We start from the raw sequence: 25,745 nt of genomic DNA, 5'->3' as shown, positions 1-25,745 counted from the left end.
GAACATAATGGATGGAAAAGAGAAAACCTGTGGTGGCTGTGAAGGCCCTGATACCATGTATACCAAATTGATTATCTTTTGATGTTCATGAATATATTGTATAAAGGGAACATGCACTAATATCAGGAACAATAAAAGCTATGTTGAGTGGCCCAGGTCAGTTTGCAGAGAATAAAACTAATGAGGGGTACCTGGTTGGCTCAGTTGGTTAAGCCTCTGACTCTTGATCTCAGCTCAAGTCTTGATCTCAGGGTTGTGAGTTCAAGCCCTGCATTGGTCTCCACTCTGGGCCTAGAGCCCATTTTAAAAAGGAAAGAAGGTGGGGCGCCTGGGTGGCTCAGTGGGTTAAAGCCTCTGCTTTCGGCTCAGGTCATGATCCCGAGGTCCTGGGATTGAGCCCCGCATCGGGCTTTCTGCTTGGCGAGGAGCCTGCTTCCGCCTGCCTCCCTGCCTATTTGTGATCTCTGTCTGTCAAATAAATAAATAAAATCTTAAAAAAAAATAAAAAAATAAAAAGGAAAGTAGGAAGGAAGGACAGGAGGAAGGGAGGGAGGGAAGGGGGAGAGAGAGGGAGGAAGGTAGAAAGAAAAAAAACCGAAGTCAATCTGAGAAATCCATTCATATGTGCTATCAAAAGCATGCATGCATTTTTACCTACCACGTTTGGTACACTAACAGCTCCACAGGGATTCCTGAATTCCCAGTTACACCTGATGACTGCAAACTTCCTAGATTGTTAAATAAAATTAATTAGAATTAATTTATGTTTAATTTAATTAATATTAATGTTTTTTTAGTATTTTAAAAATAAATAAAAATGTTAAATAATCTATTCAAAGATTTAGCATGTGCCTGACATATAGTAGATGGTCATTAAATGTTAGTTTTATTATTAAGCTGTCAAGCCAAGGACAACCTTGTGATGCCAGGCACAATGCTAAATGTTTGAATAACTCCCCATTCAGAACAGATAAAGGCTAAGCCTTTACTTCCTCCAGATATGAGGCTTGTCACCTGGGACTTTACCAGAAAAACATATACCTTCCTTCATACCATATGTTAACTCTAGGTTTGCATTGTTCTATACTTTTCTTTTAGGCCCTCTGGCTCTACTCTGAAATTGTTAGAAAAACTCTTGGATAGGTTTGGATGCTCTTGTTGGAGAGCTCCTGAAGATGCAATTGTCAGAAATGGGAAAACAAAACAAAACAAAACAAAACACCCTCTCTTTAAAGATAATATAAGGCAATAGGTGTCCCTGACTTAAGAGGAGTCAGGACCAACGAACCTAGGGTAGGGGAAAGCTAAACTTCATCAGAAACCTTCCATATTGTGAAATCCCTGCATTCTGTAAACTTCTCTTTTCTCGTTTTGCAACAGCTTGTCCCTACTGGAAAACCGCAGACCCTGTACCATATACTGTTCCTTATCCTGGACCCTCTACCCCTTTGTCCCTCCTACTCTCTTCTCTCTAGTCTCCAAAGCTCTAACATCCCATTCCATGTCTGGTCAAAGAAAATCTGCTTTAGAAATTCACTGGCGGGCGCCTGGGTGGCTCAGTGGGTTAAGCCGCTGCCTTCGGCTCAGGTCATGATCTCAGGGTCCTGGAATCGAGGCCCGCATCGGGCTCTCTGCTCAGCGGGGAGCCTGCTTCCCTCTCTCTCTCTCTCTCTGCCTGCCTCTCCGTCTACTTGTGATCTCTCTCTGTCAAATAAATAAATAAAATCTTTAAAAAAAAAAAAAAAGAAAAGAAATTCACTGGCTTCTTGTCCTCCCCTGGGCCCAGCAAAGCCTGGGAGTCCATCTTGGGGAGATGGTGTTACTGTAGCAATTAACTCTGGAGGCCTTGTTTGTTTGTTTGTTTTTGAGATTTTATTTATTTATTTGACAGTCAGAGATCACAAGTAGACAGAGAGGCAGTCAGAGAGAGAAGGAAGCAGGCTCCCTGCCGAGCAGAAAGCCCTATGAGGGGCTTGATCCCAGGATGCTGGGATCATGACCTGAGCTGAAAGCAGAGGCTTTAACCCACTGAGCCACCCACGCGCCCCTGGAGGCCTTGTTTTATCTAGTTAATACGCTGTGCAACTCTTGGCTTTACGCTATGGTTGTGCAGACTTTGTGAGGATAGTGAAGGAATCTCAGCGAGTCGGAGGGAAGAGCTAACAGTGTTTGCCAAAGCGACCTTGGATACCCAGTGCCTAAGGTGGGCTCTTGGAATGAGAATTAGGGTAGGATTCCAACAAGAGCCGCAGTGCTGAGGGCTAAGGAGACACAGCGCCCCCTAAAGGGAGTGCGGATTAAAGTTGCTAAATCAGGCCAGCGATATCACGTGTTCTCCTTTCTGCCAATTGAAAATTAATAATCGCTTCCTCTGTTCCCCATGGAAACAACCCCGCCCCACTGGCCCTCCCGCCCCATTCAACCGTGAGGTTTTGGCGTTTTATTGAGTGCTTAAACTGACAATCAAGTGCCTGCGCTTTCTGGCTGGACACCTTGCTTCCGCCAGGCAAGTTAGCACACTGACTGGCCAATAGGGAGATAGCTATTACGATATAGCCCAATAATCCTACTTCTGGGCGGGGTCTAATGAGGACGTGGGGCCAATCCGCGGCGGTGTTGCTTTTGCGGCTCCACGTCGGCACCAGCTGCAGGGCAAGATGGAGGCGCTGATTTTGGTAGGAGCCGGAGGGGCAGCCGAGATGCTTCGGTGTCCAGAGGGGCCGGGAGTTGGGGTTCAGCCTGACTGGGCGGGGGTAGAACGGGGAATTCCGGGTAATCCTCGTGGACCGAAGCTTTTGCCAGTCTCCGGAATAAGTGTGTGGCCTAGTATAGAAACTGTAGGAACTAAAGCCTCGGTTTAGAGTAGGAAGCTCTTCCGGGGAGAGGGCAGTATCCGTGGAAAGTTGGAGGGAGCACATGTAGTCCTTAGGATGTGTAGGATCATAGGCTTACTGGAGCGAGGTCCTTTAGGTTCCCCCTCATTCTGAGCGTTACGGATGATAGCCTGGTTTGACTTTCTCCAAACCTTCAAACTAGCCCCAAATTCTAAGAATAGACTGCAGGTGTTTGTCATCACAGGGTTCTCCTCATGGTTGTCACAGCTTGACTCTCCTTTGGTAATAACGTTACATTTCTTCCAAAAACGGGTTTCCTTTTATTTTAGTCTTCTGTTAATCCCCCTTGTGTAGTTTTGTCATGGTAAATGTACTCTGTCAAAGTTCTGGAATACCTGATAGGGTTAGTGTGGATTATAGAATATTTTTCCAGACTCCTTATTTTGTTCTTTTTTTCCTCCCCACTAAGACTTTAGGAATTCTTAGTGCAGGATCTGGGATGCTAACTCTTCCTTGGTTATATGAGAATTTTGATGGCCAAAGGGTGTTATAAATTCCTTGCCCATAGGATCCCTTTTGCTTGTTGAAACAAATAAAATACTATTACTCCTTTAGAATTGGACTAGAGGATTTCTCTCTAAAGTGCTCTGTTTTGCAGTTTGGGATATTAGTATTAGCTCCCAATCTCCTTGATTGAGTTGAATTCCAGGCTCTTTCCAAAGACAAGTTTTCTTGTATCTTTTCCTTCAGCTCTAATATATGTGCACATTCAGATTTTCATCAGGTAAAAGAGAATAACAGGTTTGATTTCTTTCAAAATGGCAAAGATAGGAATAATTCCTTCTCATCATATGAATTGGTCAAGTTGAGGCAGCAAGCTTAAAACCTGATATTTTTTTTTTTAAATTTTTAAATTTTTATTTTTTTAAGTAATCTTTACACCCAGTGTGGGGCTCAAACTTGTGACTCAGAGATTAAAAGTCACAGTCTCCACCAGCTGAGCCAGCCAGGCACCTTCTAAGTAGGTTTATTTATTTTTTTTTAAGATTTTATTTATTTATTTGTCAGAGAGAGAGAAAGCACAAACAGGAAGAGTGGCAGGTAGAGGGAGAAGCAGGCTCCTGGCTGAGCAAGGAGCCCAGTGTGGGACTCGATTCCAGGACCCTGGGATCATGACCTGAGCCAAAGGTAAATGGCTAACTGACTGAGCCACCCAGGCGTCCCAAGCCCTGAGTAGTGTTTAATAAGATATTTTCTGTATCAGGCAGTTAGCCAGTATTCTTAACCAGTTAAAAGACACAGATAAATTCCAGGGAGTTGGTTTCTTTGGAAGTTTTTAGAAAAAAATTTTTAAATGCTCCCTACATCTATTTACAAGGTAGCCTGCTTAGAGGTATAGGGCTGAGGGACATGAGACTTGGGGAGCCCTCTTAAGGAATCTGTGTGTAGTGGTGAGTTGAAGAAGGTATATGTGAAAGTCTCACATTTTCTCTTACCTCATTTTTCAGTCTCTGCTTCCTCAGTGAAGTCTGTTTCAATCTGTGTCTTATGTCCATTTTGATCTGTACCTAAGACGCCACTTGCACAGATTCTTGCTAAACTGGTCAGATACCCCTGAACTTTGCTTTTAAAACCATACTGATTCTTTGTCATGAGAAATCTATGTAATGGGGTTGGGGGAACCAAATTACAGGGAAAGGGGATTGCTCAGGGAAGCACATGTTAAAACGAGGATTAAATTTTGATTCCTCATCCTCCCAGACTAAGTCTCTTTCATGTTACTATAGGTTTTCTCATCATGGACTTTGTACCTCTTCAGTATGCAGAACTGTACTTTTAAACATCAGTTATATAAAGCTTTTGTTGGGGACAAAGTACTAATAGGTATCAGTATGTTTGCTGGTCTCCAGAGTTCTTATGATATTAAACTAGTATTTTCCTTCCTCTATGTCAGCTCTTTCCAACATTTTTTTTTCTTTTTACAGTTTCATTATATTTGGGTCTCAGTTAAGAATTTGATATTTCTTGGGCACCTGGGTGGCTCAGTGGGTTGAGCCTCTGCCTTCAGCGCAGGTCATGATCTCAGGGTCCTGGGATTGAGTCCCGCATCGGGCTCTCTGCTCTGCAGGGAGCCTGCTTCCTCCTCCTCTCTCTCTCTGCCTGCCTCTCTGCCTACTTGTGATTTCTCTGTAAAATAAATAAAAATCTGTTTAAAAAAAAAAAGAATTTGATATTTCTTTTTTTTTTTTTAAGATTTTATTTATTTATTTGACAGAGAGAGAGAGATCACAAATAGGCAGAGAAGCAGGCAGAGAGAGAGGGGGAAGCAGGCTCCCTGCAGAGCTCGATCCCAGGACCCTGAGATCATGACCTGAACCGAAGGCAGAGGCTTAACCCATTGAGCCACCCAGGCACCCCAAGAATTTGACATTTCTCACCATTCCATCCTTTTCTCAACCAGAGTTCTAGGAGAGAATTAAGCCCTAAGGCATTCATTAATATAATGAATCAACTTCTCTGTTTCCACAATGGTACTAGTTTGTACCATCCTTGGGAGAAGTTAAAAAAAAAAAAAAAGCAGTCATTTAAGTAGTTTTCAGTATTCATTGCTTCAGATGAGGACTGTAGTTGAGAATCTAGGTGATACTTGCTAAATTTTTATTTCTCTCTACCGTTACAAACTGGCCCACAAAATTTAGCCCCAACGGATTCAGAATCACCTTTCAGCATTGGTCCTTTTTAACCTCATCCCTTCCTCTTGTTTACTCAGCAGCATCTGATTACTTAAATTGCCATCTTTTTTGTGAAAACTATGAGGAATACCTGGATTTTTCCTTAGCTTTCTACTGAACTAGAGTTTACTGTACCGTGATAATACTGAACAGACTCCTCCTTAAAGAGGGTAGACACCTTGTAAAGTTCTTGTTGGCTTTCTCCTTTCACATTTCTGTTTCCTGGTTTGGCTGGACCTCTGGAGAAATCTGATCAAAGTACATTATCTTTTCATCCTTACCTCTACAAGGCACACAGCCATAGGATACTGAGAAGGGAAGGGTAATCTAGAGGGGGTCATGAAGAAAATCTACTGAAATTTGATCTGATTATGGGAATTTCTAAATACCAGTAGTTTCCCTTCATTTAGGTGCTTTACAGTGGGTGTCATTTCTTTCTTGAATTAAGTAATCTGGCTCTAAGTTTTGAGCAGATTTGTCTTACTTTTCTCAGGTCCTCTTGTAGTCTCTAAGGAAAGAGACCCTTTTATCACCTTCTCTTCCCAGTGCTTTATAGTGCTTCCAGCCTGCATCTTTGGACTCAGCTTCCTCTCTCCTGCTGTTTCCTGCTGGTTCTCCCTTTCTTAGCTGTGAATGGAGAAGGATCTCTGCAGGTCACCATTCTCCATTAATAACCAATGAAATCTTAAAGATAATGACTTATCCTTTTCCTCCCTTCCCCCTTTACCTTTTTTTCTCAAAGCTGAATTACTCTAGCAGTCTAGATCCTTAAATCTTTCCTCATAGGTTTCATTTTTCCTAATCCTCCATAGATTCACTTTCTGAGTGTTTTTCCAGTGTTCTTCCAAGTAAATTCTATCCTTTCTCTCCCCTTAGTAACGTTTTTAATTCTAAAACAATGGCCAAGTCCCGAATTCTAAGCCTCATTCAAAAATCAGGGCATCCAGAGTACACAAGAGTGTGCACTGGGAGGAGGAAACTATGCAGAATACATCAATGACTTAAAGGTTGATATTGCTCTGTGGCCTTCGCTTCCTGAATCATCTTAATGGGGCTTTTGTTAAATTCCTTTGGCACTAACAGTAGAGGTACTTGGCCTAAATGCCCCCTCCCCCTGCTCTGGGCAAAGGTATCAATTACATTAAGCCCCCAAAGCACTCCCATCTCGTTCCTGGCAGTCCCCTGTGCCCCTCTCCCAGCTGCGTCCTTGCCGGTGCCTGGCCCCTCCATTTCGTTAGGAGAAGCAATCTCCTCGTTCCTGCACTGTGGAGATATATTTCTCAGCTAGGGCGCGAGCAGTGCCAGCACTGCCCCCGGTGAGGTCCCTGGCAGCCATAAAAATTTTTATTGTGATTATGTTGGTGTCGGGGTGTCCATCTGGGTTATTGCACACCTAGTTTAATTGATTGAAGTTTAATTTATTGACACTTCAAATTAAATGATCAGAATAAACTGTGCTGTTACTCTGGCCGGCTTGTTTTAATGGTTGATTGCTGGAAGCAGACCTCGGCTTGAACTAAAACCCCCAAAGAGCAATTGACGCTGCTTCTAACTCTCTCCATGTCTTGCCCTCCAAGAAGACCTCGTTATAGATTTCCGACGTATTTATATATATTTTTTCCCTCTCCTTCACAGTGGTGGGAAAGAGTTGGTCCCTGGCAAGGTATAAATTATATCAAAGGTCTAGGGGAGCTGTCACATGGTCAAAAGAGGAGGAGGGGGGTCTCCATATGAAGAAGGCCAGATCTTTGAGAAGCCAGGTCTTCCCTGTGAGGCAGAGGATGAATGCAATTATCCAGATATTTGAAGGAGCCTAGTGGCAGATTTAGGGTCTTTTTCATCTAGATATTTGCTACTGTTTTTTACTCCATTGACATGACTTGGTTAGAGTTAGGATACTGACAAGAGGACTAGTTATGGAACGGGAAACTTGAGAAGCAAATAAAGGATAGAACAGGAGTAAAGAATCAGTGACTACCTATCCACTTATGGTAGAGTAATTAGAAAGACGGAGGGCAGAGTGCCCTCAAGCAGCTGACGAAGATGGATTGGGAGGTCAAGTCCATGCACTTTATAAGATGCTGGTACTGGCAGAGGCCCTCTCCCATTCTGTCTTGCCTTTCTCTCAGATCGGATTATTAGAGGAGTTCTCTTATCCTTAGATTTCCTAGCTTTGTCTTCTGCTGTTGACCATGTCCATCTCTTCAGAAGTTTTTCCTGCTGTGTCTCCTAAGTCTCAGGCAGCAGGTGAAGCACATGTCTCCCATGTGGCTCTTTAATTCTCCCACTGTCAAGGCAGATATCTCCACCTACAGCCATGCGTTTGGATATCTCTACCAATTTTCTTCAACTCCTTTTCTATTATTTGTGGACTTAGTAGAGGGAGACAAACTGGGGCAGAGGATCGCAGTTATTCCTTGGGGTGTTGATTCTGAATTTTGGGTTGATAGACTGAAAGATGAGCACAGAGGCTGTCAACTCATTCTCTTAGACTAGCAGATGTTGGGCAGGGGTTGGGGGTGGGAACAGATAGCATGAAACATCATAACCAAGAACTCAGCAGAAAGGGATCTAGTTCCATTTGATATTTCCCTTTATCGAGTGGTATTTAAATGAGAGCTCTTGGGCACCTGGGTGGTTCAGTGGGTTAAGCCTCTGCCTTCAGCTCAGGTCATGATCTTCGGGTCCCGGGATGGAGCCCCGCATCGGGCTCTCTGCTCGGCAGGGAGCCTGCTTCTCCCCCTCTCTCTGCCTGCCTCTCTGCCTACTTGTGATCTCTCTCTCTCTGTCAAATAAATAAAATCTAAAAAAAATAAAAAAATAAAATAAATAAATAAATAAATAAGAGCTCTTGGATTACCGAACTGGGAAGGCAGGAAGTTCTAATGTTGCTCTCAGGCCTAGGATGTGGAGTACTCTGATTTCTGCTTGTTCAACTCCTCTTTCCAGTGCTGCTTGCTTTGTCCTGCATTTCTGTAATTCTTTCACTTTCATAACAGTTGGAGAATTGACTATGTGGCCCCTGGGGAAAAATTCTACCGATAGCCTTTCTGAAAAAAAAAAAAAAAAAAATTTTTTTTTTAAAATAAGTTCTAGGCCCATTGTGGGGCTCAGACTCCTAACCCTGAAACCAAGAATTGCATGCTCAATCCACTGAGCCAGCCAGGCATCTGGCTTTCTGAATGTTAAGAGAGGACCTGAGATTTTGCATTCCTGAAGGGGTTGGGCTTGGTTACCTTTGTCCTTCCTATCTCACAACCACCAAATTTAGTCATTGAAAGGTGCTGACCTTTGCTCCCCCTGCTGGCTGCATTAGTTTTCTCAATCATATTCATTAATTTATGAAGACCAAACATATTTATTGAAATCACTATTTGGTACCAGGCAGAGGAGAGGGGGTGATTTACAAAAGTATCATTCATTTCCCCCTTTTTTCCCTCCCCTCTCCACACCATCTTATTATCCTCACAAAGTATATTTAATTCTGAGCTCCTTGAAACCATAAAAATTTGTGAATGTGTATTTTTCTGGGAACGGGGTCCCTAGATTTCATCAGCTTATCAAAGAGGTCTTCTGTAACTTAAGGTATTAACTTTAACTGATCCAGGTCAGACCTCTCATTTCTCTGATGAAGAAGCAGAGTCCCACAGAAAGGTAGGATTTGTATTAATGGCTGATCCAGATTATAATAAAGGGGTTTTGGAGTTTAGAGATATTTTCTCCTGTAGCGTATGAGTTCTTTGTAGGGACTGTGCCAGATAGGAAGATTCTTCCTGCCGGTATCTTCCTGACATCACTTCTTTCTTCCTAAGATGTGTGTTCAGTTTCCTCTTTATAGCCAGTATTCGGTCTCATTGCATCTGGGTTATGTTCCACAGTACCTATGGCTTAGTCTTTCCTGAATTGTGCTTGAATCCAAGCAAACCTTGGGTAGTGTATAAAAACTATGCTTCCTTGTCAAATCGTTGAGTTAATTCTTTTCATTTGAGGTGGCAAATTGGAGCCCTCAACCCCAGAGGAACTTTTCATTTTAAAGAAGTTGGCACAGAATCAGGGAGCAAAATACCTGCTTAGCTACGTGGACCTGGGAGTCATATCTAGGAATTTTTCGTTCTAGTTTATACTGTTTTGGTTTTACTTTATAAATAGGGTTGAGGGAAGGGCATCTTGTTTCTTCTTGTTCAAAACCTATTGCCAAGCAGGGTACTACTTTTGGCATGGCCATAAAGATTTCTTTATAAGTGGAAAATGAAGAACTTTCTAGGAATCTCAACCGTATTCTTAGTTGTACCCTTTCAGCTCTGTGAGTGGCATCCTCCAACTCCACAAAGCCTTCTTGGCTGTGTTCCCTGCCCCCACCCCCGTGAATTAAATAAAGTAACCAGTCTTAGCCCTCAAATACCCTGTCTGCCTGCTGCAAAGACTTACCACCCCCACCCCCACCCTCTTCTGTTGGCATTCCATGATCTTATCCCAGAGTGCCCTTTTACTGTATACATTGTGAACTGACTTCATTCAGTGCTTTTTCAGAGCCCATCTCCCCTAGTTTGACTTAGAAGACACACAAATAGACAGCTTTTATCCAGAGCTGCCTTTTTAATATTTTTGCCGGCTATAATCCTGAGGAAGCCCTGCAGGTCATTCGAAGGCCCACAGGGGGCAGCACTAGATGACTCCCCCCCTCTAGTCCCCTCCGTGCTGGGGGTGGGGTACTGGGAGATAATGTTTTTCACCAGGCTTCAGAAAGCCTCCGATTGAGATCAAAGACTCCTTTGCAGCAGGCTAGTTGCTTGTTCCGTGTTGTTTCAACTCTCTTGAGGAGCCCAGTCTCGTTTTCTTGATAATAAAAACATACAAGAAAATCAGTCTGAGCCACCCAACCTCCCACAAACCAGTCTGCCTACATATCATTTCCAGGCACAATTAGCATTTGAGGTGAAGTTCTGTTATACACTCAGGCTGTGGCTCTCTGAAAGTCAGTGCATCACAGAACTTTGTCTCGAAAGCTTTCTAGCAGCTACACATTCGGGAGCGGGAGGGAAGAATAGACCTTTTAAATCCTTTGAACATGGCCCTAAGCTTGTAGGGTCTTTTTCAGTAATCAGCATTTAATGTGTTACAAGGTCAAGCCTAGTCCATTGTCCAGGAGGCCCATTTCTCAATAGCTGGGAGTTATTTATAAACTTACCCTTTGCAAAAAAGATGAAATTACATTATCAAAAACTTAAGATGAAATTACAAAACTTAAGATGAAATTACTGGGGCCTTTAAACTGGCTGGTTTTATGATAGGAGAGGAATTCTTGGCCTCCCCACTCCGGTGAGGTAAAGGCCCCCGGCTGAAGTGGAACCGGCAGTAGTCAGGAGGTGGCAGGAGAAGTAAAGGAGAAGCTGCCGGCTCCAGCTGTCGCAGAGTGGAGAATTAAAGCAGCATTTAGACTCATGCCTAAATTCTTGGCTTTGTTTAGGGTGGTTTTATCCCTTTGGAAGTTTGAAATGACCAGCCTTTTTCTCTAGTGCCTTCTTACCTCTTTCAGAACTGTAGTAAATCAGATCGTTCTTCTGCCTGCCTGCCTGCCTGCCTTTCCCTGTCTTTTATCCTTCCCAGTAAGCTCCACTTCCTCTTTGGGGGCCTTCCTTGATAGCCTCTTCTAGGAAGCCAGTGAGAAAAGCTAGGAGTGGAACCTAGGGATCTGTTTCTTTGCCAGCAGTTTTTAGGCACTTCTACCCTGTTGGCCACAAAGGGCATTGTTTCTCTCCTAGTTGGCCGTGGCTATAGGGTTTTTCTTTTCTTTGGGATCCATCCCATTCTTTCTAGGGATGCCAGACTCAATGGCTACAAGAACCAGTTACCTATGGCCAGATCAATGCCCAGTTTAAACCATTAGGAATCTCTCCAAGGTTCCTGTGAATGTGGAGAGAGGATCAGAGCCAAAGATTTCCAGGGAAAAGGTTGTAGGAAAAATGATCTCTTCTAAATTTCCTTCCCTGTGGGCTTCTTTTCCTCATTAAGGAAACTCATTCCCATGGATGCATCCCTTTTGGTGAGTTGAGGATCCAGGGGCTATAGAATTGTGCCTGCTTTATGGGAAGATCTTTCTGTGGGGTATAGAAGTTAGGAAAGCTTCTCTGTTTGTGACCTTTTAGATGATTTTCTAGAGGACTTCCCTCTGCTAGACACAGTTCCTTAGTTTGAGACAGAGTATTTATTTCAGGGAGTAATGTGTATAGGGTGAGCATCTCTAAGGGTGTTTATCAGAGGAGAGATATGTTGGTAGTAAGATCACTCAGAATGGCCACACCAGAACGTCTTCCTGTATTTGGAAGTCTCATTATAAGAGGGTCCCTTAGATGCTTACTGCTTCAAGAAATTTTACTTTATCCTCAAATTTCATTAATTCTCCTAATCATTTAACAAATACCGAAAGTTTAGTGTATATCACACAATCTTTAGGACACTTGGAATAAATCAGTGAACAAAACATAAAATTTGCTGTTCTCAAGAATTCAAGTGGGGGAAAGCTTACATTCTTCATCACCCTGTTGTCAAAAGACTGGGTTCCCTATACTCTCATTTTTAACTCCATGAGGGTGGGGTTGGTTCTTTGCATGGAACCATAAACCTCCTGAAACCTCATGGGACAGTTTACCTTTGTAGACGTTGCAATTTCTGGATCCTTGGCAATAATTCTTTTATCCTCACTCTTGGGTCTTTATTAAACTTATGCTTGTAAGTACCTTGGGTGTGGAGACTGCTAAAAAATATATAAAAGAAAGAAAGAAAGAAAAGAAATTCAAGGAATCTGAGCCGTCGGACACCTTCCATATACATAACACTGCCTCCCTTTCCTTCCTCTTCGTCTCCTGGTTAGCTGGTTCCCTAGAAGTTGCAGGAGTAGAGGAGCTTCTGCAAAGTGATATGTTTTGCGGTTGTTTGAGTGTAACATTAAGGCTGAGGCTGTGGTTCCTTTACGAGAGCCATTATCCTCAAAATTTGATTTTGGGTAGTAAAAGAACTCTCCCCTCCTGCTCATTATATCTAGGTTCGAGGCTTCTTAGATCCTCTTCTTACTGCTTCTTAACTACCCCCAACATCAGATTGGTTTATGTCTTGTAAGTTAAGTGGTAGTGGTTGGGGGTGTAGTAGGATTGGGATCATAGGGGAAGTCTTGGAAGATGGATGTCTCACTGGGTTGCATTCAGACCTGGTATGTCTGTGTGCATGAGTGTGTGCACACGTATGCATGTTCATTTCCTTCTGCCCAGTGTGTGGGTGGTTTAGGGAAGGCTTGCTTTATGCCTCTGCATTGCTACTGCATTGGGACTGCAGAAACTTCTAAGTACACTAGGGCATTCAACCCTATTTTCAGATAGCCTTGTGCAGTGCCTATTAATTAATCTGGTCACATTCCATACCTACCTGTGCATGGGAGACCAGGGAGGGAGAGTAATTTGGAAAATAACTGTAGCATAATATTTGGAAATAACAGCATGACCTACCTTGATTAAACCGTCTGTGTGTCTGGCTCAGAGTAACTGCTTCTCTGATGCTGCTTTGGAGTCCTTTGTTGGAATGCCCCCTCCCTCAATTCAGTTCATGCACCACTTGATCATTCTCAGTGTGAATTGCCTAAATCTAACCAGGTTGGGATAGGGGACATACAGAGGCACCTCTGTATCCCCTTGCAGCCCCAGCGGGATGAGGGGAAGGTATCTGGTTTGTCAGTGGTGGCAGGAGCCTTCAGGACTGAAGGTTATGTTCATATCTCTTCAGGAACCTTCCCTGTATACTGTCAAAGCCATCCTGATTCTGGACAATGATGGAGATCGACTTTTTGCCAAGGTGAGATTCCCTTTGAAATTCATTTAGGAGCAAGACAAAGACTTACTCTGAACTTTGGATCTAGGGACTGCTCCTATTATCTCATATTCTTGATACCATAATTTTGAGAATCCTTCCATTTTCCTGTGCCTACCCCAGATAAAACCCGAACTGCTTCTGTGTCTTAGTTGCCCTGCTTCCATACTTGCGTCCCACAGATTTTGACCTCCTTTGTTGTCAGCATCAGATCAGAGAAAAGCTTGGGGACCTTGGTTTCTGAACAGTACAGTGCCTGGGTGTGAGAAGCAGATTGCCTGTGCCCATCACTCCTGTCCCTTTTCCTTCTGCCTTTTTCCCTGCCTGGGCTTTTCCAGGGAATTCTCTTGTAGTTTCAGGGTTCCAGCCCTAGGTCTGCAGTCACCACCAAGCTTATTACCTCCTGACATCCCTGTGTGGTGTTTCTAACTTTGGATCTATTGAAAGAGAGGAGAAAGGACACCCCTCTTCTCTCCCTCCATATCCTCCCCCTCCTGTGGAAATTTTTTCTGTCCCTGGTGTATTAACTCCGGGCGAGCACAGCATAAATCAATCAGCAGGTAGAGATTAGTTTAGAATTCACCAGCTGTTCCTCCCTGTAATTGGATGTAACTATGCAGGACACCTTTTGAAACAGTTATCCAGTTACTAAATGCCAGACCTGTCATAGGTCTTCAGCTGACTGCGACGGATTAGCCCCTAAAGAGCAGAGCGATTTAGCAGCCTGTATCTCCACCCCGTGCCAGGGAGGGCTTGGGAGTGGGCTCAGCAATGTGCTAGATTGTCTCCGGCTTCTTGCAGTTTGCAGAAAAGAGCTAAGATGGAGGGATTGGATAGGCTTTGCCTCGGTTTCTGCAGCCTTTCCCCATTCCTCAGCTTCATACTGTGAGTGAGGGTCTGAAAGAAGCATTCTGTGCTTCTAGTGCTTTTTGTGTTCCCTAGCACTGCTCCCTAACGTGGGTAGCTCTTAGAGCGCACTTGATGAGCTTCATCTAGAGATTGCTATCCTGGAATGCAGACGGGGGCAGGGCTTCATCATAGAGCTTGCAGGCCTCTGCCCTATAGTCTTAGAAATGTGAGGTGGGCATGCTTACGGCAAGGTCTTTAAAAGGGTTTTGTTTTTTTTTGTTTCTTCTTTTTTTTAATATTTGCTTACTTACCGGCCATTCCCTACCTCCATAGTTCTTCCTTCTTCATGTCAGTATTTTTTCCTCACCCCATGCCTTGAAGGAGAGAAATGCAAGATCCAGGGCAAAACACAGACACTAATCATTCTGGGCTCCTAGCTCTAATGACCCAACCCATCTCCTTTCTCTCTGACCAGTACTATGACGACACGTACCCCAGTGTCAAGGAGCAAAAGGCCTTTGAGAAGAACATTTTCAACAAGACCCATCGGACTGACAGTAGGTCATTTTCCTTTCACTGCTCCCCGTGTTGGGGGAACCATGGCGGGCAGGGGGTGGCAGCAGGGCTGCAGAGAAAGGATAAAATGACTGCCTCCTTTTTCTTTGTCTTCCTCCTCCCCTCATATAATAAACTCTTCGGAATGTAATGGGGAGGTGAGTGTACCTCACGCGGGAATACCGTGCTGGAAGGTTGGCTGTTAGCTACCTGTCTAGTCCCTGGATTTATGAGCCTCACTTGACAAATTTAACTGCAGCTCTGCTTATTGTACCGCATCCATTAGGGCAGGTAAATGGAAGTCTGTAAAGGTGACCGCTCTGCATTTTCACCTCCGAAGGATCGACTAGTATCCTGTCTCATATACAAGGCGGGAAATAAGGGTAGTTGGTAGGGAGGTGGTTAGAGGAGAAGATACACTTCAATTTCCCCAAGTTTGTACTTCCCTCTTCTGCTACCATGGGGAGGAAAAAAGCAGGTCAACTTTGGTCTTTGGGCGTTATTATGACCTACCTCACTTCAGCCTAAACGGCTGGATGCCCAGAGTTCATGGTATCTCCTTCTATCCTACTTTCTTATCTCAGGCTATCCACTGTTTCCACCTTTCCTTCTCCCACCCCCAGGTGAAATCGCCCTCCTGGAAGGCCTGACAGTGGTATACAAAAGCAGTATCGATCTCTATTTCTATGTGATTGGCAGCTCCTATGAAAATGAGGTGAGAATTCCACCCCTCTTTGCTATCTCTGATCCCAGTTTCTAAGCCATAAGCAGGGCATAGTATGGCGTTGGGACCCTAGAAGTGCCCTGTCCCTCAGGCTTTTGACTGGGCTAATGAAGTTGTCAGAGATCTCTGCTGACCTCCAAACATAGCCTAGCAAACAAATCAACCTAGAGTGGAAATTTTCACCAATTGCTTTTTTCTTTTGTCTTTTTTTTTTTTTTTCAAGATTTTATTTTATTTATTTGACAGATAGAGATCACAAGTAGGCAGAGAGAGAGAGAGGAGGAAGCAGGCTCCCTGTGGAGCAGAGAGCCCGATGTGGGGGCTCTATCCCAGGACCCAGGGATCATGACCCGAGCTGAAGGCAGAGGCTTTAACCCACTGAGCCACCCAGGCACCCCTCCTTTGTCTTTTTTTAAGTTTTATTTATTTGAGTGATCTCTATAAACAACATGAGCCTTGAACTCACAACCCTGAGATCAGGAGTTGCATGGTCCTCGGACTGAGGTAGTCAGGTGCCCCCTGAAATTGCTCTTGCTCTTTTATCTCCATGTAGGAGACACCATATGTGTTTTAATACATACTAACATGTATCAGTGGCCTTCGCTGTATAGTGTTTTTAAAGATGGATTTCTTTGTTCTTTTTTTCTTTCTTTCTTTCTTTTTTTTTTTTTTTTTAAAGATTTTATTGAGAGAGGGGCACTTGGGTGGCTCAGTGGGTTAAAGCCTCTGCCTTTGGCTCAGGTCATCATCCCAGGGTACTGGGATCAAGCCCCACATCGGGCTCTCTGGTCAGCAGGGAACCTGCTTCCTCCTCTCTCTCTGCCTGCCTCTCTGCCCACTTGTGATCTCTGTCTGTCAAATAAGTAAATAAAATCTTAAAAAAAAAAAGATTTTATTGAGAGAGAATATGCATTCATGCACACATGATGGGGGGCAGCAGGGTCGGGTGGGGGCAGAGGGAAAGAGAGAGAGAATTTCCAGTAGACCCTGTGCTGAGTGTGGAGCCTGACACAGGGCTTGATTTCACGACCCTGAGATCATGACCTGAGCCAAAACTGAGTCGAACACTGAGCCACCTAGGCATCCCTTATAGATGGATTCCTGAGGTTTGGTCAGGGTTGGGGGGATGCTTCCTCCTGCTATGAAGGGTCCATACCTGACTGAGTTTGGGTCAGTTATCAACATTTGGGGTCATGTTGAAGCTACACATTCTGAATGGATCAGCCTGAGAAGCCTGTGGGTATAGTCCTAACCTGTTTCCTATGCACAGGAAAAGCTACTTACCTCAAGTAGCAACATCTAGGAGAAAAGATAAGTAAAAATAAGCCCCCACATAACTTGAAGCAAAAGTAAATGTTTGAGAGAACCAGTTCTTTTGAAGCTCTTATTACTTTAAATCTTTTGTAAGGTGCATTGTTACAGCACTTCTGTGAGTTGTGGGCATTAGTGCCCTTGTTTTGTAGTTGAGGAAACCAAACCATGAGGAACGATATGAAATTACTTGCATATGACCACTGTTGAACTACAGAAGTGGCAGTTTCTTATGGTTCAGCCTAATAACTTTTCCAGGGTCACACATCTAGAAATGGCTCAGCTGGGATTTAGCCCAAATCTGTCTGATGCCAAAGGCCATGCTCTTTCCACTAACCCTCTGGCCTTAGCTATTGTTTGGCTAATGATTTCTTTACCTAAGATACCAAGTAACACATACACAGTTGGCAAAGACATGTAGAGGACTGTGATGGGAAAGTTTTGAACAGTCTGGTCAAAGAGAGACCTCGAATTGTGGGATTGTGTAGCCGAATTTATTTCTGTGAGAAACCACAGGTCCTCTTCCTGTTTTGCTCTCACTTCCACCTTATGCTTTTGATCTTTTGTGAAAGCCTGTGTATTTTGATGCTTAATGAATTAGTGGGGTTTGTGTTCAGGTAACAGTTTTCAGGGCCTTGAACCTTATCCTTCTGCTTCTTCTGTTTCCCAACAGCTGATGCTCATGGCTGTTCTAAATTGCCTCTTTGACTCATTGAGCCAGATGCTGAGGTGAGCAGGCCATTCTTGACATCTGTTTGGGAGATAAAGTCACTATTCATCAGGCCCAGGGGTTTGTGGGGGGAATTAGCAGAGGCTCCAGGGAACTGATTTACCTTGAGAAGTTAGGCTTATTATTTCAGAGTAATTCGCACTGATAGGGGGAGACTGGATGGAAAGTACTTCCCTCCTGTGGGATAATTCTCCTAAGAAAGGGGACTGGGCAGGAGCGGTGTCTCTCTACTCTCTTATTATCCAGTGGCTCTTTCAGAGTTCTGAGCACTGGTAAGGTGCTTTCCTAGACTTCATTAGAAGGTAGGAAAGGGCAAGCATAGGAAAATGTCCCAGATGTAACATTAGTGCCTTGGGAATGGAGGTAACATTCTCAGTTTTTAACTTTAGCTCATAGGTTTTCCCTTCTTTAGAACAGAAAGAATATGCCATTTTCCCCCTCCTCCCTTTCCACCTCCCTAGCAGCCCTGTTTCCCACATAGATGGGCAACAGAAGAGATATAAGATACTTTTCCTGAAAACATAAAGGAGTCTGAACTTCATTCCCCCAGCAGCTCCCAAGTAAACCCAGTACAGACAGCCATCCGCCATCCGGAGCAGAACAGCAGGCGCTCTCAGCCCCACAAAATCAGCAGGGCGAATGGCTCAGATTTCCTCAGGAAGGGGATGATTTATTTCTTAGCCAGGTGAATGAATAGACTTCATTTCGGTGATCTAGTGAAAGAGTCAAACTGACGGATGTGACTGGCCACGTGCACAACCACCGGATCTAAGGCTGGTGGATGAGGGCCCTGTCTGTTCCCAGCCCCCTATTTGGGCTCCTTTTCAAGGCCTGAGAAGAGCTGGTGAGGGAGGGGGAGAAGGGGGGAGCGGAGAGAGGCCTAGAAGGTTTGTCAGAGCTTAAGTGCAAAGAGAATTTGCACTCAACTCCTCTCCACGTCCTGCCACCTCCAGATTGAGTTTAGCTGTTTGTTTTCTTTTTTCCACTCACTGATGTCCGTGTTCATGAGCAGTGTCAGTAGCTGTATTATGGTAGGTAGGGAAGAAACTAGCTCTGGATAATCAACTCTTGAATAGTCAGAAATTGCCTGTATTTTTTTAATCTCTTTCCTGACATTCCTGATACTTATTCAGTAACCAAGAGTAAGAAGAGGTTTAGAGTGGATAAGCCAAAAAGTACTTATTTACTTTTTAGTGTGTGTGGCTGGTGCAGATATTTTATTGGTCTAGTTTTGGATCTCCAACTCAGACAGTGTCCTAGGATTCCTTTTATACACGGGCTGATTTTTTTCTCTTCTCTTGGGGACTCAGGAAAAATGTAGAAAAGCGAGCTCTGCTGGAGAACATGGAAGGGCTCTTCTTGGCTGTGGATGAAATCGTAGATGGAGGGTGAGTTTTCTGACCTGCCTGGACCTCCTTGGATTTCCGGTACGGGAGTGGGATAATTGCCTCTGTCCTAAGGCGAGTGGCCTGAGTGACCAGAGTATCCCCACAATGAAGGAGTTTGTCTTTGAGGACAGAGTGAATGATGGTTTCTTCTTTGTCTTAGGGTGATCCTAGAGAGTGATCCCCAACAAGTGGTACACCGGGTGGCATTAAGGGTAAGCAGGAGTGTGCTCCCCTACATCCCCCATCTACTCACCCTCCAGGGCCATACCTGCTAAATGCATCTAAAGGTCAGGGCTTATAGAATACACAGAGCCTTCCCCTTCCCTTTCAAATTCTCGTTGTCTCAAAGAGGGGCAGCAGAAGGAGCATACTTTTGCCCCTTACTTGGTACCTAGCATCCCATATAGTCTTTGCACAGAGGGGACATTTAATACATACTTAATTGAATCAAAGATGAATAAAAGGGGTGCCTGGGTGGCTCGGGGCGCCTGGGTGGCTCTGTGTTAAAGCCTCTGCCTTCAGCTCAGGTCATGATCCCAGGGTCCTGGGATCGAGCCCCACATCGGGCTCTCTGCTCAGCAGGGAGCCTGTTTCCCTGGCTCTCTCTCTGCCTGCCTCTCTGCTTACTTGTGATCTGTCAAATAAATAAATAAAATCTTAAAAAAAAAAAAGGATGAATAAAAGAAACTTTAAAATTAATGGTTCTGAAACTATAAAGTAACTCGAGGTTGATTAATACTTCCTTTGGGGATGGATCCCAATCTGGTAGTCAGGGGAGTGTCTTCCTTGTCTTAAAGTCTGAGGACACCACCTCTCTCTCAGGAAGCATTTATTTGCGAGAACTTTAGTCCTCTTTTGACGGTAGTAATATCAGAAAGGGGCCTCTGAGTTAACCATAGATGCCTCCAAGTCTACTAGGGAGATAATGGTGGGTATAGAGAGAACCCATCGGCAAATTGTGGGGTGCAGAGATGTTTAAGCAAAGCAAATCTCCCCATTCATAGAATGTCCCAGCTCTGACCTCCACAGAGTGAAGGCTGACAGTGTCGGGTAATGGAAAATCTTCTCCCTTAACTGCCTTGGGCTCCATTTGCATAGTTTAATCTTCTCCTCTAACATATGTCTCTATGTGGCAAGAGAGAGGGTTCCCCCCCACCCACCCACTCCCGCCTTCCCCTTCTCAGGCTGCTGTTGCAGCAGTTTATTTCTTCAAATTAACATGCTGTCGTTACCCATCAGGCCTTGCGGGATCCATTAAATTACCCCTGGCTCCCCCTCATCCTTTCCCTAGTGATATTGATATTCAGGGAAGGTCTTCTCTGACTAGGGAATCAGGTCTCCCACCCCCAAGTTGAGGATCAGATAACCTGCTGATTACTTGGAATGGAATAAATCTTTTAAGAAGTCCAACTCCCTTAAAACAGAGGATGGATGAAATGACCCTTTTCTGCTCACAGTCTCTCTGGCCAAGAAAATTGTGACTGTACTACCTAGAAGGGACTGAGAAGTCAGGCATCTGCGTTTTGCTTCAGTTTAAAGGACCACTTTTTCCTTTTGCACTACTGACTTCAGTCCGGTCTTATCCCACCTTCCTCTCATGCTAAATGTTTGTGTCTCTGTGTCATAGGGCGAAGATGTCCCCCTTACGGAGCAGACAGTGTCTCAGGTATGTCTTTCTCTCCACATGGACTGGACCAGTAAAGAGGCTAGATTAGCATTCCACCCCAGCCCAAGTTTGAATGAGTCTAGAGACTGAAGGCACATTTTTCTTGGCTCTAGTCCCCAGAGAATTGGGGACTCATACAGCCAAACACTCCCTACCCACCCAACTCCTATCCCATGTTCCTGTGAGCAGTGGCTGTCACTGTACCCTTCAAACCCTCCCTGTCTGATGCCTCATTCAGTGATTTACTCCCCAGCAGAGGCTTGCCTTAAGCAGATGGTCTGTGTGTGTGCACGTACACGCATGCACACACACTCTCTCTCTCTCTCTCTCTTTCTCTCATTATTCAAATGAGGGCTAGGCTGGAAATGCATATTCTAGAGTAAAGCAGGTTTTACAGATCTATCCTGCTACTTTGTGGATAGCTTGTCTACCTGATGTGGGAGGCAAGGGAGGGATTCTGTTTTCTATCTACTTGGAATTCTCACCAAGAAGTCCATCTGGATGTGGAAACTCCTCCTTTCTAACATATGGCCAGTAACCCCCAGTTTTTTTCTCTCCTCCCAGGTATACCTCTTCTCTCTTCATCCCCCCAGTGGATTTGAATTTGTTTGGAATTTCCCAAACTGACAATCCTCTAGGGCCCTAGAGAGCTTCTTCCCATCCCTCTATCCTTGGGGATTTTGTATTTGCCATTCTTCTAAGGACAGGGAAGGCAAGTGAGGGGAAGGAGAGCCCCAATCTCTGTCCTTGCCCTGCCCCCCAGAAAGCCCCTCAACTGCCGCCCTTGTCCCTGCAGGTGCTGCAGTCAGCCAAAGAACAGATCAAGTGGTCACTCCTTCGGTGAAGACCTCATTGTTCCTGGCTCCTCACCCCCTCAAAAAATCCACACGTCTGCTGTGACTTCTCATCCAGTCCCCCAGCTGATGCTCTCAGGATCATCTCGGGGGTTACAAGGGACCCTTAAATCTCCATTCTGTCTGGTTGCTTCCCCCAAACTCCAATGTATGCTTCCTATCCTTTCTCACTTTTTTGTAGTCTGGGAGTAAAACTCCTAGCAGATCCTAAATGCAGGGTAGGGGAAGCACCCTTTTCCTTTTTACACTGGATTATGCTCTCATACTCTCCTACCCCACATATTTTCTTCTCAACTTTTGTGCCCTTTGCTGCAGTTACACTTGAGATCAAAGCAGGAGAAAGAATGTGCTGAGCGTTTTCCTCCCTTTGCCTTTACTGGGCCTTCATCCCAATAGCCCATATGTTAGCAAGGGGAGGAAGAGAGAGAATTCTTTTCCATAGGATGAATGGGGGTGGCATATCCAGTCTCAAGCTACAGCCCCACTTAATTGGCCTCAGCATTTCCTCCCATCCCTTCTTATTGCCCTGTCCTCCAGCCTTGGAAAAAGGATTGGGAACAGCTCATGGGCTGGGGACAGAATGGAAGAAGCAGGGATTTAAGTTTTATTGGATAGGGCTTATAAAATTCTGTTTTTCAGTCACAGCTGCATTCTTTAGCCTGATCCTGGCTTATAGCTTCAAAACCACTGTGGTTTGTGAGTGTTCATTTTAGGAGCGTCTGTCTCCTGGTCCACTACCTTGACTCTCCACCTTCCCTACCCATGGGATCTTGGCCTGGTTTGTCCTTGCTGTGCCCTGGAGCAGAGCCAGTCCCTGAACTAAAACTCCATTTTAGTCTTGGGAAGAAGAGTTTTTGCTCAGAACTGGGGAGGCGTGGGATTTATGACTTGGGCCTCTGGGCTGTGTTCCCTTCACTCCCCCACATGCATTTCACTCCTCTGCCCTGGGTCTGCAATCTCTGCTGCTTAACCCTATCTTCTCTCTGCCTCAGCCTTACATCCAGGCAGTAGGTCTGCACTCCTTCCCTCCCTAGGTCGCTGAAAGAGGTCCCTTCCCTCAGAAAACCTTTGGGATTTGGATTTCCCCAGGAAGATGGAGTTGGAACACCCACTCGTGGGTCTAATCTTTCCCCTTGACCGGAAACTTCCCACAAAAATGTCTCAGAAAAACCTTCCTGAGACTTAAGCCTTCTGTCCCACCCACTAACTGCCAGTTCTCCAAGACTGAAGTGGGGTGAATAACTGGGCATATTTGAGGGAGCATTTTTGTGTCCGAGATGTATGGAGTCAGGAGATCGCCACCTTCATATACTGCTCTGTGCAAAGAGGAATAAAACAGATTTCTTTTTCCAAACTGCCTTTGTGTGATGTTTCTGTTCCTCTTCTCTTTTTGGCAGCTGCTTCTATTCCTCCAGCACCCCCCCATCGCTCCCCATCTTATAATATTTCTTCCCTCCTACCTCAGAGACTCCCCAGCATTCCATCCCCCTATCCCTAATTTACGGGGCTGTTTGCCTCCTTGGCATCCCTCCGTCCCCACGCCTGGAAATTGGCGCCAGGGGTGGGGTGGGGGTGGTATTTTCTCAGTGGGAGTCCCAGGGAACTGAGTGCTCCCCCCCACCACCCCAAAGCCAGCTGCCTGCTCCCGCCTCAGCCATTAGTAACCCGGAGACGCGCACCTGCGTGGGGGCTCTCCTCAGCCCCTGCTCCCTTCCCGCACCTCCCACTCCTGCTCTGAAATGGCGCTGAGCGGGTTATTTATCGGAGCCAGCGCTGCTCCAGAAGGTCAGGACGGTGGTGTAAATAACCTCTTCTCGCCATTTCCCCGTCCCTCCAGAGCCTGCTCCCCTCCCCCTCCTCCACCTTTATTCGCACAAATGAATGTGGCTGGGCTGGCGCGGAGCCTGGCCCTGCATCTTAATGGGGCGGTGAGCTCACAAGATGGATTTAGCTGGGGGTTTTATGGTTGCCGCGGCGACAGGAGAATGCTTTGGTTTTCTTTCCCCCTTCCTCTGCAGGATTTTCAGGAGGGGGGAGCGTGGGGAGCCCTCCTCTGCACTGCAGTTTTGAAGGGTCTCCTCAGTCACCTCCACAGCTCCTAAGATGGGCCTGCAATTCCAGGAGTAAGCAGGAGACCACATTAGGACCTCAGGAAAGGATGAGGGAAGGAAGGTAAAAGGAGTGGGAAGAGCCTCTCCAGCATGGAGACATGAAACCGAGTTGTCCAGTCTTGCCTGCTGTATGAGAACCTGGCAATTACAGCTCATCAGCTGGGGGGCACCTTGGCCCAGAATCCCCCGTCAGCAGGTAGAAAACAAAGAAAATGCTTGGGTTATCAGCCCTGTAGTCCTGTCTTGGAATTTGGGGTACAGGGGGCTGGATGAGGGCTAGGGATCTTTGTTTTTGCCTGTCCGAGATGGGGAAGAGGCAGTGTCCAGCCTTACCGTCTACTTAATACCCAGTACAGATCCTGGCTGGGGAGGGCATGTCAGTGTGAGAGCTGGGGTAGAGGAGGGTGGTGGTGGCTGATCAGTGACCAGGTGGAGAATAGAGTTCTACCCAGTTCTCAAACTTGAAATTCTCTGAGCTTGTTTCCCCAGCCTGCCTGGTTTGAACTTTTCCTGTCTTCTCTGTTTCCCACGAGGAATGCAACTCTGGTGGCCTGTCCTATCCAGACCTTTGGCCAGCAATTTTCTTTCACAACTATGAGCAAACGCTTCTCCAGCACTGACTAAAGCAGAGACTAGGGAGCAGGGTCTGATTATCTCCCTCCATTGGTCTCCGTCTGATTCTGGGCCTCTGGGTCTCTGTTTGTAAGCTTTTCCCTTCTCCCCAGGGGGCCCTGGGAAGCCCCCTCCTCCCCTCTCCCCCTTCTTTCCCTTTGGCTGGGAAAGTGACTGGAGCCTGAACAGTGCCAGACACCTGCCTGCCAGATGTGGCGATTCCCCATTCTTTCCCCCTCCCCGAATGTCTATCCTTTACCCACCCCACTGAGCTCAGGCAGAGAGAGCCCCCCACAGAGTGATTTAGTGCTGCAGCCCCTCTTCCTCAAGTGCCCCCCTCCAGCTCCTCTCCCTCCCCCCGGTGCCCAGGGGGCCCCCCTTTTCTTTTCCACTGTGTCCTGCAGATGGCTTCCTGGTACAGCCCCCTCCTACTCCACCCTGGGGTACTGGCATGTATAAGCCCCAGCTCCTGGGCTGGAGAATGAATGGGTGGAGCAGAGGTGACTGGCCTCTCTTTCACCCATGGGAGAGTACATCAGCAGGGCTAAGGACAGTGGCAGCCAGAGCTGATGTCATTTGCATTGGTGGCTAGGGGAGGTGTTAGGGGAGGAGGAGGCAAGTGGGGAGGGAACCAGCACTCTTAAGACTGTCTGCAGAGGAGAAAGAGGTCTGTGAGACCTCACGTAGGCAAGAGAGCCCAGAACCGTGGCTGCCTGGTGAATATCACATCTTAGTTTCTCTGGCTGGGTCTGCAGATCCTGTTGCTGGTTCTGTGTCTCTGCTATGACTCAGGAGATGCCCCTCAGCTCCTCCCATTCAGACTGACCCAAAATACACTTAAAGGGAACCCTTAGTTCTTACCCTCCTCTCCTTAGTGTTTGCTCTTCTGTATCTTTTCTGTCTTCCATTCTTTCATCTTTTCTCCCTTAGTTGAGCTTCTCTGATGGTCATCTGGCTTCCCTGTCCCCCCTTCCATCCCATAACGTAACACAGTATGGTCCAAGACCTGCCACCGAAGTAGGGCCTCGTTCAGAGCCTCTTTTCTCCTTCTCATCCCTCTGAGGCTCAGGGGTGGCAGTTGAGGTACCGGGGAATTGTTGGTCTGAAGAGCAGCAGAGGCAGGACAGGTGGAGAGTTCAAGGAAATAGGAGAGTGGGGAGTAAGATAGAAGCGTAGTGAGAGAGAAAAAGTGACTGAGAGACAAAGAAGCAGAGGTTGGGAGTTAGCAGAAAAGCCAGCCTAATGAACTAGGAGAGTGAGAGAAGCTGACGCAAGAAAGAACAGCAAACCTGGGAACAGAAAATAATGGAAAGATGGAGATGGGAAAGTCACAGCAAGAGGAGGCAGCTAGAGACGGCCAGCCCAGGGGCAGGCTGGCTCTCTTGGGCTCCCTCATGCTGATGGGCCATAAATCTTAGATGTATGCATGCATGTGTCTGTCTGTCTGTCTCAGTGTGTGCATGCACAGCACATTGTGTATGGGTCTGGTGGGGATAAGTTTGATTCTCACAATATTCTCATT

The 25,745-nt window shown here is 45.7% G+C and overlaps 1 protein-coding gene across 2 annotated transcripts; it reads left to right on the top strand.

The window, feature by feature from the left end:
- Positions 1-2,582: 2,582 nt before the first annotated feature.
- On the top strand, positions 2,583-22,854 carry COPZ1 (COPI coat complex subunit zeta 1). 2 transcript variants are annotated; one of them, XM_047742211.1, is made up of 9 exons: positions 2,583-2,675; positions 13,340-13,408; positions 14,748-14,829; positions 15,451-15,542; positions 17,536-17,591; positions 18,903-18,980; positions 19,141-19,192; positions 20,608-20,646; positions 21,443-22,854. In XM_047742211.1, exons 1-9 carry the CDS (start codon positions 2,658-2,660, stop codon positions 21,488-21,490), a joined length of 534 nt encoding a protein of 177 aa, XP_047598167.1. In that variant the 5' UTR covers positions 2,583-2,657; the 3' UTR covers positions 21,491-22,854. The 2 variants fall into 2 exon arrangements, with proteins under 2 accessions (XP_047598167.1, XP_047598166.1); XM_047742210.1 differs by lacking the exon at positions 21,443-22,854 and adding an exon at positions 21,211-21,373.
- The last annotated feature ends 2,891 nt before the right edge of the window (positions 22,855-25,745 follow it).

This window comes from Lutra lutra, chromosome 8 (genome assembly GCF_902655055.1).
Source record: "Lutra lutra chromosome 8, mLutLut1.2, whole genome shotgun sequence".
NCBI lineage: Eukaryota > Metazoa > Chordata > Mammalia > Carnivora > Mustelidae > Lutra > Lutra lutra.
Note: the sequence above shows the minus strand (reverse complement) of the source record. Positions and strands in the feature narration are given on the sequence as shown.

Bases quoted from the DNA above. Each gene is read 5' to 3' on its own strand.
- COPZ1 (XM_047742210.1), top strand. The intron at 13,409-14,747 runs GTGAGATTCCCT...CTCTCTGACCAG, and splicing joins GAGATCGACTTTTTGCCAAG to TACTATGACGACACGTACCC. The intron at 14,830-15,450 runs GTAGGTCATTTT...TCCCACCCCCAG, and splicing joins CAAGACCCATCGGACTGACA to GTGAAATCGCCCTCCTGGAA.